General features: G+C 45.4%; 1 protein-coding gene across 2 annotated transcripts in view; it reads right to left on the reverse strand.

Moving 5' to 3' along the window:
• Positions 1 to 802: 802 nt before the first annotated feature.
• Positions 803 to 13,521, reverse strand: part of LOC134339060 (proto-oncogene tyrosine-protein kinase LCK-like) — a 101,631-nt gene continuing 88,912 nt past the window's right edge. For both annotated transcript variants that reach the window (XM_063035340.1, XM_063035339.1), the window contains exons 12-13: positions 6,874 to 7,005; positions 803 to 1,861 (exon numbers count right to left, since the gene is read on the reverse strand). In XM_063035340.1, the coding sequence (XP_062891410.1) occupies positions 1,659 to 1,861; positions 6,874 to 7,005 (335 nt within the window). In that variant the 3' untranslated portion in view covers positions 803 to 1,658. The remainder of the gene's footprint in view (positions 1,862 to 6,873; positions 7,006 to 13,521) is intronic.

The raw sequence follows: 13,521 nt of genomic DNA on the forward strand, positions 1-13,521 counted from the left end.
CACCTCCCAGTTTCTCACTTTATTCCCCCTCTCCCCACCCCCAACCCACCTTCCCCCTCACCTGATCTCACCTATCACCTCCCAGTTTCTCAATTTATTCCCCCTCTCCCCACCCCCAACCCACCTTCCCCCTCACCTGATCTCACCTATCACCTCCCAGTTTCTCACTTCATCCCCCTCTCCCCACCCAACCCACCTTCCCCCTCACCTGATCTCACCTATCACCTCCCAGCTTCTCACTTCATCCCCCTCTCCCCACCCAACCCACCTTCCCCCTCCCCTGATCTCACCTATCACCTCCCAGCTTCTCACTTCATCCCCCTCTCCCCACCCCCAACCCACCTTCCCCCTCACCTGATCTCACCTATCACCTCCCAGCTTCTCACTTCATCCCCCCTCTCCCCACCCCCAACCCACCTTCCCCCTCACCTGATCTCACCTATCACCTCCCAGTTTCTCACTTTATTCCCCCTCTCCCCACCCCCAACCCACCTTCCCCCTCACCTGATCTCACCTATCACCTCCCAGCTTCTCACTTCATCCCCCCTCTCCCCACCCCCAACCCACCTTCCCCCTCACCTGATCTCACCTATCACCTCCCAGTTTCTCACTTTATTCCCCCTCTCCCCACCCCCAACCCACCTTCCCCCTCACCTGATCTCACCTATCACCTCCCAGCTTCTCACTTCATCCCCCTCTCCCCCACCCAACCCACCTTCCCCCTCATCTGGTCTCACCTATCACCTCCCAGCTTCTCACTTCATTCTCCCTCTCCCCCACCCACCCACCTTCCTCCTCACCTGGTCTCACCTTTCACCTGTCTGCTTGACCTCCTTCCCCTCCCCCACCTTCTTATCCTGGCTTCTGCCCCCTTCTTTCAGGTGCTGATAAAGGGTCTCGTCCTGAAACATTGGCTCGTTATTCTTCTCCATAGATGCTGCCCGACCTGCTGAGTTCCTCCAGCATTTTGTGTGTGTTGCCTCCTGCAGAACTGGGATTTTAAATATCTCTCTAGTTCTTGTGGGTCACCAGGTGAGAAGACATGTGTTGTATCCCCTCTAGTGCATGGAAAGGAGGTGGGAGGATGATCAGGGAGTGAAAATGAGCATCTGGAAGATTCTTATGGTGATTGGAGGACATTAGAAGGGGTTGTCAGGGGGTAAGTATTTTTTACACAGAGTGGCAGGTGCCTGGAACATGCTGAGAGGGCTGAAGAAAGAGGCAGATACATCAGGGGCACTTAAGAAACTCTTGGATAGGAACGTGGAGGACAGTAAAATGGAGGGCTATGTAGGAGGGAAGCGTTAGGTTGATCATAGGGTAGGTTAAAGGGTCGGTACGACATTGTGGGCCGAAGGCTCTGTACTGTGCTGTAACGCTCTATGTAATTCCCAGAGCAGGAATTGCTAGGCTGACACATGGGAGACAGCTTTGCCAAGACACTATTTTGAAGAGCAGAGTTTTCCAGAAAGCCACTCATACATTGCGGAACCTCACTAAACAGATTACCTGGTCGTTATCGCATTGCTTTTTGTGAGCCTTGCTCTACACTAATTGGCTGCCATGGTTCCTATCTTACAAAATTTCAAACGTATTTTCTTGGTTGTACAATGTTGGTAAAGCGTGCAGAGGGTCGAGTCGCGGACGGGTGTTGCTCCTTACGGCTGCTGCTGGTACTGAGCCTCAGTGGCTGTAAAAAAGTCCTCCAGTACACTCTGCAGATACTCAAACGTCGGCCGATCGTCGGGCTTTTCTCTCCAGCACCGCATCATCACTTCGTAAAGTTCCGCCGTGCAGTTTTCAGGTGCTGGCATCCGATAGCCCCGCTCCAAATTCTGAATCACCTCCGGATTGGTCATTCCTGTGTGCAATGATAAGGAGAGGTGAAGACTTAGAGAGAAAGAAGACACGTGATTGTCGTAAAGAGAGAGCCGCCTTTAAAATATATATAACAGCCCATTGACTTGGGAAAAATTGGACTTGATTAAAATAACAATTGAATTCGACCCCACTCCCAAAGATCTGACAAGCAGAGAAGCGATTTAAATCAAATGGTTCAATTTAATATCAGAGAATGTATACAGTATACAACCTGAAATTCTTACTCTTCACAGACATCCACGAAACAAGAAACCTCAAAGAATGAACGATATTAATATCAGAACCCCAAAGCCCCCCTCTCGTGTACAAACAACAGCAGCAACATTAACCCACTTGCACCAGCAAGAGCATTGACTCTCTCCCACCAAGCAAGCAATAGCAAAAACCAAGCATTCCAGCTAAAGTCAGAACACCACCTACTGAAATTGAACAGTCCGGATATAAAAGGGAATTAAAACTCTCATCTCAGTTCAATAATTTTATTGGTCAGCCAGTCTTATTGTCTCAGGTTCCAAAGGGAGGAGGATCATCTGGATCTAGAGCTGCTTAGGGCTGTGACTCTTGGTCCTGCCAACGATGGGGGAGAGCTCAGAAAATGAAACATGGCTGAAGTGCTCCAGGAATGGGAGTGCGGTCCTCACGTCACAGAAGCCCAGCTTGGAAACCTCCTCAGCCACCGATCCGCAGCTACTGATGGAATCCAAACTTTGGGGGTGGTGGGGGGGTGGGGGCTGCGGTGGCAACAGATTCTGTGGCAACTCCCCATTACACATGAATGAGGCCAATAATTCAGAGCCAAACTGAGCTCCCAGTTCAAGTGTTTATTAACAGCTTGTGGCTGTCCGACAACCAATGCCGGGTAGCGGAGAAGATGTGCTGCAAGTATTAATGTCTCATTTGCCTTTAAGTTCAGGGTACAAGATAGGACAGGGACAAGGTAGGACAGGTACAAGGTAGGACAGGTACAAGGTAGGACAGGGACAAGGTAGGACAGGGACAAGGTAGGACAGGGACAAGGTAGGACATTGTATTGGGAGTCTGATCCGCAATGGTTAATTAAACGTAGAACACGGAACATAGAACTTAGAGCTTTACAGCATAATACAGACTCTTCAGCCAGAATTTATTCTGCTATATTTCATTAGGAGTTTGAGGAGATTAGGTACGTCACCAAAAACACTCAGAAATTTCTATGGATGTACCGCGGAGAGCGTTCTAACTGTCTGCTTTACCGTCTGGAATGGAGGGGTGATGTGATTACTGCACAGGATCGAAATAAGCTTCAGAGAGTTGTAAACTCAGTCAGCTCCATCATGGGCACCAGCCTCTGTAGTATCCAAGACATCTTCGAGGAGTGATGCCTCAAAAAAGTGGCCTCCATCATTAAGGACCCCCATCACCCAGGACATGCCCTCTTCTCATTGCTACCATCAGGAAGGAGGTACAGGAGCCTGAAGACACACACTCAGTGATTCAGGAACAGCCTCTTCCTGTCTGCCATCTGATTCCTGAATGGACATTGAACCCATGAACACTACCTCACTACTTTTTTATTTCTATTTTTGCACTACAGTACTTAGTTAATTTAGCTATTTATTATATATTTATACTTGCTGCAATTCACGTTTTTTCTCTGTTATTGTGCATCACATTGTACTGCTGCGGCAAGCACAACAAATTTCATGACACATGCCAGTGATATTAAACCCGATTCTGATTCTGATAAGCCGACCTTTTAACTTACTCTGAGATCAGTCTATCACTTCCCTCCCACATGGCCTGCCATTTCTCTGTCATCCACATACCTGTCTAAGAATCTCCTAAATGTCCCTCATGTATCTGTCTCTACCTCCCCTCCTGGCAGGTCATTTCACACATTCACCACTCTCTGTGTGAAAAACCAACTTCTTTCCTCCAATCAGTCTAAAATTATGCCCCCTCATATTAGTCATTTCTGATCCGAGAAAAGAAGTTTAATGCTGGATAAGGGATTGGACACACTAGAAGCAGGAAACATGCTCCCGAAGTTGGGGGAGTCCAGAACCAGAGGCCACAGTTTAAGAATAAGGGGTAGACAATTTAGAACGGAGTTGAGGAAAAGCTTTTTCACCCAGAGGGTTGTGGATCTGTGGAATGCTCTGCCTCAGAAGGCAGTGGAGGCCAATTCTCTGGATTCTTTCAAGAAAGAGTTAGATAGAGCTCTTAAGGATAGCGGAGTGAAGGGATATGGGGAGAAGGCAGGAAAAGGGTACTGATTGTGGATGATCAGCCATGATCACAGTGAATGGTGGTGCTGGCTCGAAGGGCCGAATGGCCTGCTCCTGCACCTATTGCCTATTGTCTATTATCCCAATGTTGTTTGGTCAACTTGTGGTGAAGTAGTGAGTGTTATCAAACACCGGGTGTCAGGTTTGCCTCTGCCTGCCCGCTTTTAGTGGGAGACCATTCTCAGCTCCCTGCTATCTCCCCCCAACCTCACTGGGATCTGAGAGTCCTGTGGAAAACCAAGCCAAGGAAATCCCCAGGGCCCTGTGTTTAAGTTTACAGCCAGGAGGCCGGTGCAGGGACATCCCTGGGTGGATATTACAAAGGCACGCTGTCCCCGGATAGACAGAGGAGGATCAATGGCTCCCAGCAGGCTCAGTCTCACAACAGGAATGCTCCAACCGCAGCGGAGGCAAGCTCCCAAAGGCCATAGAAAATACTGAAAAATACCCACACTGTTCAAAGAAACATACAATTAAAAAACATCATTTAAATATTTCAGAAGATATTAAAAATAAATGAAGTCTTAGAAAACACTTGAATATTGAGCTGAACTGAAATACGTCCTTTGATTTTGTGTTTTCTATTCTGTGCTTGAGGTCATATTCTTTGTTGTAATTTGTGGGATTTGTTTTAGCTGGGGTGGGGGTGTGATTTGATATTTTTCTTTGAATGGGTTCCATGGTTTTCTTTGTTTTGTGGCTGTTTGTGGGGAAGATGAATTTCAGGGTTGTCTACTGCATAAAACTTTGATGATAATTGTATTTTAAATCTTTGAACGATGAAATAAATAGAGAATTAATTTATTCTGAAGGATGTGAAAGATGTAAAACTACTCTGGAGCTTTGTATAGACATAGCAGCAGAATTAGGCTATTCAGCTCATCGAGTCTACTCGACCATTCTGTCAAGGTTGAGTTCAAGTCAAGATTATTGTCATTGAAATGTGAATATGAATAGCGCCAAATGAGACAATGTTTCTCTGGACCAAGGTGCAAGGCACAATAGTACACATAACACACAATAACTAAGGAAAGTAATTAAATCTATAATGAATTACGCATGGATAAACAAAGTAAAGTGCATAAATTAAATATTGTCGGGTACAGTACAGATTATCCGGTGACACTTGGAATGCGATGTGACAGGGAGTTCAGAAGCCTAATGGCCGGAGGGAAGAAGTTGTTGCCTATTCTGACCGTATTCATTATCCCTCTCAACACAAGTCTCCTGCCTTCTCCGTGTAACCCTTGACCCCCTGGCTAATCAACCTCTGCCTTAAATATACCCAATGACTTGGCCTCCACAGCTGTCTGTAAAAGGTCTTCCAGAGTACAACCTGTTTATGGTCCCCACCGGGATCCCGGTGATCAGAACGAGGGCAGAGAGAACCTTTGAGAAACACCTAGACTTGTAACCCTCAGGTTCAAATTCCAAAGATGTACGGGTGAGGGTTGGTGAGTCGTGGGCACACTATGTTGGCGTCAGAAGTATGACAACACTTGCAGGCTGCCTCCAGCACGTCCTCAGACTGTGTTGGTCATTGACACAAACGATGATATCTGTTTCATCTTTCGATTGACATGTGGCAAATAAAACTATTCTTCTAGATTTCCAGTCTGGCCCTTCCCACTAGAAGTGTATACCACTCTTGTAAGTTATGAATAAACTAACCTTGGAATTTGTCAGTGGACATATGTTGCCCCCGCCACCCCCACCATATCACCAGCTATGTACTTGTTCGTAGGGTTGTTGGAGATTCCGTCACAAACATTTTGTCACCAATCGAGGTGACACCATCAGTGCACGAACGAGTGTCGTTTCTGCTGAGCGCTGGCGTTTATTGGTCCGACTCCTCGTTCTGATTGGTTGCCTCTCACTCTGGCCGCTAGTTTCCGCTGGGCCCCAGCCAACTGGACAGCTGAGTTTTCTCTGCTGGCCCGTATCCCTGCTTATCGTTTGCTGTGCGCGTTGGTTCTTTGATAACTCGGCAGAAGCAACACTCAATTGATCCGTTTTCTCTTTCATTTCAAACGAACTATATCTGTTTATAGCAAGATGGGGCCAGTGACCATCGGTGGCGTTCTGTGAGCTGCAGAAATTTTCCCCAAACATTCTTTTAAATATATCTCTTTTGAATTGTCTTCTGCCCTCTGGTTGATCTTTCTTTGATTCGATTTTACTTACTATTCTATAGATTTATTGAGTATGCCAGCAGGAAAATGAATCTCAGGGTTGTATGTGGTGACATGTATGTACTCTGATAATAAAATTTACTTTGAACTTTTTTGATATGTTGTCAATACAAGCTAAGCAGTGTCCATTATTAAGGACCTCCAGCACCCAGGGCATGCTCTTTTCTCACTGTTACCATCAGGGAGGAGGTACAGGAGTCTGAAGGCACACACTCAGCGATTCAGGAACAGCTTCTTCCCCTCTGCCATCCGATTCCAAAATGGTCATTGAACCCTTGAACACTACCTCTCTTTTTAAATATATATTATTTCTGTTTTTGCATGATTTTTAATCTATTAAATATACACATACTGTAATTGATTTACTTATTTATTAATTATTATGATTTTATTTTCTTTCTTCTATATTATATATTGCATTATGCTGCTGCTACTAAGTTAACAAACTTCATGACACGTGCCGGTGATAATAAACCTGATTCGGAACATTCTGATTCGAAGAGTTTATACGTCAGTTAGTGCTGGATTTTTACCTGGATATGGTATCCGTCCGTACGTTATAATCTCTGTAAGGAGAATTCCAAAGCTCCAGACATCAGACTTGATGGTGAATGTGCCGTAGTTGATGGCTTCCGGTGCTGTCCACTTGATGGGGAATTTAGCACCTACACAAAAAAAAGCAATAGGTGTTAATTAAATGCAAGAATATTCTGCACAGATTGGAAATCCAGATAAACATGCAGAAAACGCTGGAGGAACTTGGCAGTTCAGGCATCATCTCTGGAGAGGAATACACAGTCGACATTTCAGACCGAGATCCGCCCAGAACTGTGGGGACTGCCGAAATCACACACAATATAACATAAACACAAGAGATTCTGCAGATACTGGAAATCCAGAGTAATACACACAAAATGCTGGAGGAACTCAGCATTTGACATTAGATGAAACAATAATAACTGCATTTTAAGCTTCAGGTGAAATTTTGACTAAAAGTAAATGATTAGATTTATTGATCCGACAAATTTAATAGCAACCAATTCCACAAAATCTCCACCCATCCCATTAGACAATGAGCATTCCATGGCTGAGTTACAAAACTAAATTTATTTTTTACAAAATGTGAAGTACTAACTACAGCCACAGACCCGAAGCGGTTTCAATGTGGTGGCCGGAAAACGGGGGTTCCCAATCTGGGTTCCACAGACCCCTCAGTTAACGGTAGGGGTCCATGGCATAAAAAAGGTTGGGAACACCTGTTGTGAACTGATGGAGGATCTTGGCCCGAAACATCAGATTCAGATTCATTTATTTATCACATATACATCGACACACACAGTGAAATGTGTCATTTACGTTAACAACCAACAAGTATCGTCACACATTGCAACTCCAACACGGGATACCTACAATGTTTAGCATAACAACTACAACATCAACACAACTAAACAAGCCCCTTTCCTCCCACCCACATAGTCCTCCAACTCCCAGGCCAGTCCCCTATATTGTTTATTCTCCACGGATGCTGCCTGACCTGTCGAGCATTTAGTTGAAATGTTAAATGCTCAGTTTGTGGCAGGTTTTCCAACTTGGGGTCCACAGACTCCTTTTATATGGTATTGGTCCATGGCATAAAAAATATGGGAACCCCTGCTTTAAGGCGATGATGCAGGTACAAGGAAAAGATTGATTGTATTGTAAAACATCGTATTGGGAGTCTAATCAGCAGCATTGATTGTTGCTGGATGATCCTAATGTCATTTGGTCAAGTGAAACATTGAATTCTTCAAAACCTCTTCTCGTAAAGTTATTAATATTAATAAAGTAAATTCCAGCTGATTGGGACATATCGGGAACAGCATATTTTGGCCCAATTAAGTGGCTGCCCCAAATAGCCAAAGTTTCATGGAAATAGTTAAAATGGAATAAAAAAAAGACAAACTACTGTTCCACTGAGTAACAAATTATGTAAAATACTGTGCAGAAGTCTTAGGCATTCAAGATTTTTTATCTGGTTTCAGATGGTAGAATTCTGATCTCAACATCATCGAGGCTGTTTGGGATTACCTGGAGAGACAGAAGCAAGCAAGACAACCAAAGTGTGCTGAAGAACTGTGGAGAGTTCTCCAAGATGTTGAGGAACAACTGACCAGCTGATTTTCTTATAAAACTGCATTACAGTGTATTTAAGAGAATTACTGTAGATTTAAAGGCAAAGAGTGGTCACACCAAAGACTGATTTGATTTAGATTTTTACTGTTTACTGCTCGTTATAGCAAATATTTTGGTATTTAGAAACTTTTCACTTTATTATTTTGAAAGCATCTTCATTTTACAGAATAACACACACAAAATGCTGGAGGAACTCAGCAGGCCAGGCAGTACCTATGGAAAAAAGTACAGTCGACGTTTCCGGCCGAAACCCTTCGCCAAAGGGTACCTGTTGGCTGTGCTGAAAGTTATGAAGGTGTTTGAGAACCTGGAAGGTGTTTTCAAAATCAAGGGATCTATAAGTTCAAAACAGTTACCAAGTCAGAAAATTGTTATTGAGTTGACGAAAGTTCTTAGTTGTGGAGGCCAAGTCATTGGGTATATTTAAAGCAGAGGTTCATAGGTTCTTGATTAGTTAGGGTGTCAAAGGTAACAGGGAGCAGGCAGGAGAATGGGGCTGAGAGGGATAATAAATCAGCCATGATGGAATAGCAGAGCAGACCTGAAAGGATGAACAGCCTAATTTTGCTGCTATGCTTTATGGTTTTATGTTCTTAAGTACTCAGTTTTCTTGGAATTTAGTGACAAAAGCAATGTATTCAAATGCATGCTTGGGTAATTTAGTGCCGATGTGGGCTGATCATTCTGGGTTTACTTGGAGTCTTTACCATAAAGATAGTTTTCACTGCAACCGGGAGGGCTAAGATGAAATCTGAAAGAAATGCTCAAAGTTACACTTAGATGACAAAACTTTAGCTCAGGTTCATTAAGTTAAAGTATTTGCACCGATCGACAGCTCATAGTGTAATTTTAAGATTATCATTGTAGAGGAATATGTTTGAAATTTTTTACAGATAAGGTTGTTGGATTTGAAAAGCCAGGATAGACTCAAAGCACATTTATTATCGAAGAATGCATAAATTATACACCTTGAAATGTGTCTGCTTACAGGTAGCCACAAAGCAAGAAACTCGAATAACCCTATTTTAAAAAGACCGAAAACCACAGTGCACAAAATGAGAGGGAAAAACACACTTTGTGCAAACCATAGAAGCAAGCCAGCAGCATCGTAAACCGGGCGAGTCCCAGGTCCACTCCTGGTGCAGGCGGAGTAGGCCCAAGCAAGCCTCAGTCCCCCGTTTTCACACCAGTGGGGTAGAAATGCACAGTAGCCCGATCAGTTCACAGTCTCGGTGCTGCGGAGAAAGGGATAAACATTTGTGGGAGAGCGAGCAAAATCAGCCCGACCCTTGCCTCTGTACCTGATACTCAGTCTTCCAGTCTATCTGTGCCGGCGGTTAAGTTGTCCAAGGCACCAAGTAATGCCACGTTCTAGGGGCCGGATCCAGACACCCTGATAATCCTGGAGCTTTTCTCAATCTCACCAAATCGACTCTCAGCTTGGAGTGATCCAATCTTGCATCCGGGTTAGGTGTACGGGCATCGAAACTCTTCCACATCGACTCCTCTCCAAAACGCTCACTCCACCTCCAGCAGTGTCTGTGACTCTGGCGGCTCGAACACATTGCGTCTTGTGATGCCCCAGCACGGCCCATTCACCAAACCAGCCTCCCCTCCGCCTGGCTCCTCACTGCAGTGACGGTTCAGCACAATTTGCTTCACGGAAGATGTTCATGAAAGAACATACATGGAGAGGTTGCTTCTAATAGCGGGAGAATTGCCTTTGTTGTAGTTTTATCGCAAAGTTCTTCACCTTTAATGGAAATAACCACTGGGAATGCTACTAAAATTCTCCAGTGTTGGATGGAGTTCCTTCAGAAACCAAGAGATGTCTCTGCCTCTTGCAGTGTTTCAAGCAAACCACAAGATGGCAGTGCGTACACAGGTATGAACTGTCTGCGCACGTGTGTGATCTCACGACTGACAGATTACTGTGCTCATCCGTTAATCACCAGATCGTTCATCTCTGGTCAAGCACAGGGGATGGTTATTTATGAATGTATTTATTTATTTATTGAGCTGCAGTTGGAATTGGCCCTTCTAGCCCATCGAGCTGTGCTACCCAGAAATCCTCCAATTTAACTGCCGAAGGGTTTCGGCCCAAAACATCGACTGTACTTTTTTCCATAGATGCTGCCTGGCCTGCTGAGTTCCTCCAGCATCTTGTGTGTGTTACCCCAATTTAACTCTAGCCTAATTGCAGGACATTTCACAAAGACCCATTAACTTGCCAACCGGACTGTGGGAGGAAACCAGAGCACCCGGAGGAAACCCACACAGACGCGGGATGAATATACAAGCTCTTTACAGGCAGCTGTGGGGATTGAACCTGTGTCACTGGTACTGTAACGCGCTGTGCTAACCCCTACACTACCATGCTGCCCTGGAGGAGACCATTCAGCTCGTAGCAGAACAATCCCATCACTCCTATTGCCACACCTGCAGCCCTCCAAAGACAGTGTGGCTCTGTGTACATGTTCCTGAGGAGCGAGAGTAGTATCTGCAAAGCTACACCAGCTCCAGAATGTGCCTTCAACCTAGGTATTTGGAGCATGGTTGAGGGACCCAAACATGAAGATTTCAAAGAGCCAACCCTACAGAATATTTCTATAGACGATGCTCAACTCGAGGTGGTAAAACAAAACACACACACAGTGCTGGAGGAACTCAGCAGGTCAGGCAGCATCTATGGAAATGAATAAACAGTTGCCGTTTCGGGCCGAGACACTTCTTCGATGTGTAATAGAATTTTCCACCACCATCTCTGACATTGTCCTCTTGTCTGTTTTCCTTCAGCCTGTGGAATATTGTAAGTCGGCAGCCAGTACATCCTCTGCCTCCACAAACATTTCTAACCTTGTCCGAGACATTGACGACCTTTCAATGCCATTCACTTCCCCAGATACCCTTTCAGTTGCTCATTCACTCTTCTCCAGTTCTCAAAGGTGTTTGATATTTTCTGCTGTTCAGGTAAAATATGTAAAATAATCTCTGCCCTTTCTGTATTCCTCAGTATAACTTCTGTTTCTGTAAGAAGGGACCCATAGTCTTTTGCTAATATTTTCTTTACAAGTTTAGAACATAGAACAAGATCGGCCATTTGGCCCATGATGTTGTGCCAACTTTTAACCTACTCTAAGATCAATGTAACCCTCCCCTCTCACATCTTTCTTGTTGCCCATTCTGCTGCTGGCATTTAGGGTGGCAATGAAGATCCTCCACCCCTGGCGGTGTTCGGGGCTTCCTTAATCATGTCAGTAGCTTCCTCTTGGTTTTCACTCCTGTCAGTCATACAAGTCCCATATGGAGACTCAGCAATACCTCCCACGTAGCCTTCCACTTTTCTATCAGCCATGTATTTAGGTTGACTTTCAATAACTTCAGTAATGACAGTTCCCCAGAGGTCACCAGTGGGTAACATTTAACTGGACCATCCATGTAGATACCATGGTTACAAGATATAGGGGTGGGGGATCTTACTGAGTATTGAATATTGAAAGCCCAGGACAGAGTGGATGTGTAGAGGATAATTTCTATAGATAGATAGATAGATATACTTTATTAACCAACCAAGAATAGAGCATAAATATAGCAATACAAAAAGCCCCAACAATCAAACAACAAAATGCAAACTATGCCAGATGGAAAATAAGTCCAGGACCAGTCTATTGGCTCAGGGTATCTGACCCTCCACGGGAGGAGCTCACGTTCGATGGCCACAGGCAGGAACGACCTCCCGTGCTGCCAAGTGTTGTATCACGGTGGAATGTGGCCGAAGCCCAACAGTAAAAAGTTCAATATCCAGTCTGCAAACACGTTCCTCGATCATAATATGCCCCGGATTGCACCATCTGTTGTTGGGAGAGTCTAGGACCAGAGGGCACACAGCTTCAGAATAGAGAGATGTCCCTTTGGAACGGAGATGAGGAGGAATTTCTTTAGCTAGAGGATGGTGAATCTGTGGAATTTGTTGCCACAGGCAGCTATGGAGGCCAAGTCATAGGGTATATTTAAAGTGGAGGTTGATAGATTGTTGATTAGTAAGGGTATGAAAGGTTACAGGGAGAAGGCAGGAGAATGCGGTTGAGAGGGATGAAAAATCAGCCATGATGGAATGGTGGAGCAGACTCGATGGGCTGAATGGCCTAATTCTGCTCCTATGACTTATGGTCCTATGAGCAGGTCAAAGGCTGGGGGTCTCACAGTGAGTGTCTTACCTTTTAGACCTCAAAGTAGAAGTCAGGAGCATGATGGAATTCTCTCATCCTGAACAGATTGGGGCATCTCCAGAAAGTCACAAGCAGCTTGCCAGTGTCAGGCCAGTGGAGTCTGTTTGACTGGCAGTGCTCCAGTCACACTGAGGGCCCATTCCCTTTGCCACCCGTATGCAGTGGTACAGAGCGGAGCATGTCACGTCCTTTTCAGGGCGGTTTGTCCACCTTTGGTCCCCACCTGGCACTCAGCTCTCACCTGTGGCTCCCCGTAGCTGTTTGCATGTGACAGCGGCCACACCCCGGGCGACGGCTTCGACAAGCCGGCTAAACCAGGTGAGGGTAGCAGATGGGTCTCAAACCCTCGGTGAGATAGGGAGTTGTCCATCCCAGCATGTGAAGACAGACTCCGGCGGATTGAGCGGACGAAACCCATGGAAGGTCCAACGGTCAAGAAGGTAGTCTCTGCAAACGTCGTGGAACGTGTAGAGCAGGACAAGACACAGAAGATGTCCTGGTCATCCACTGCGCCTAGTCCCATCTCCAGCCATCTCGACACTGTCTTGCCACTGGATCCAGATGGGAATTGGGAAGAGAGAATGAGGCTGACGCCGCGCAACTCTCCCTCACTTCAATCCAGATCAAGCGCTAATCTTGACACCGTCACTATGGTGTCGAGGTCTTCATCGACATCAACGATGGATGAACAACAACAACAGAGCGTACCACAAAATGCTGTGTAGTCACACACCCTGGCACCTCCCAAACTTATCGAAAAATGATCAAACTGGAAAGAAC

Source organism: Mobula hypostoma, chromosome 28 (genome assembly GCF_963921235.1).
Source record: "Mobula hypostoma chromosome 28, sMobHyp1.1, whole genome shotgun sequence".
Classification (NCBI taxonomy): Eukaryota; Metazoa; Chordata; class Chondrichthyes; order Myliobatiformes; family Myliobatidae; genus Mobula; species Mobula hypostoma.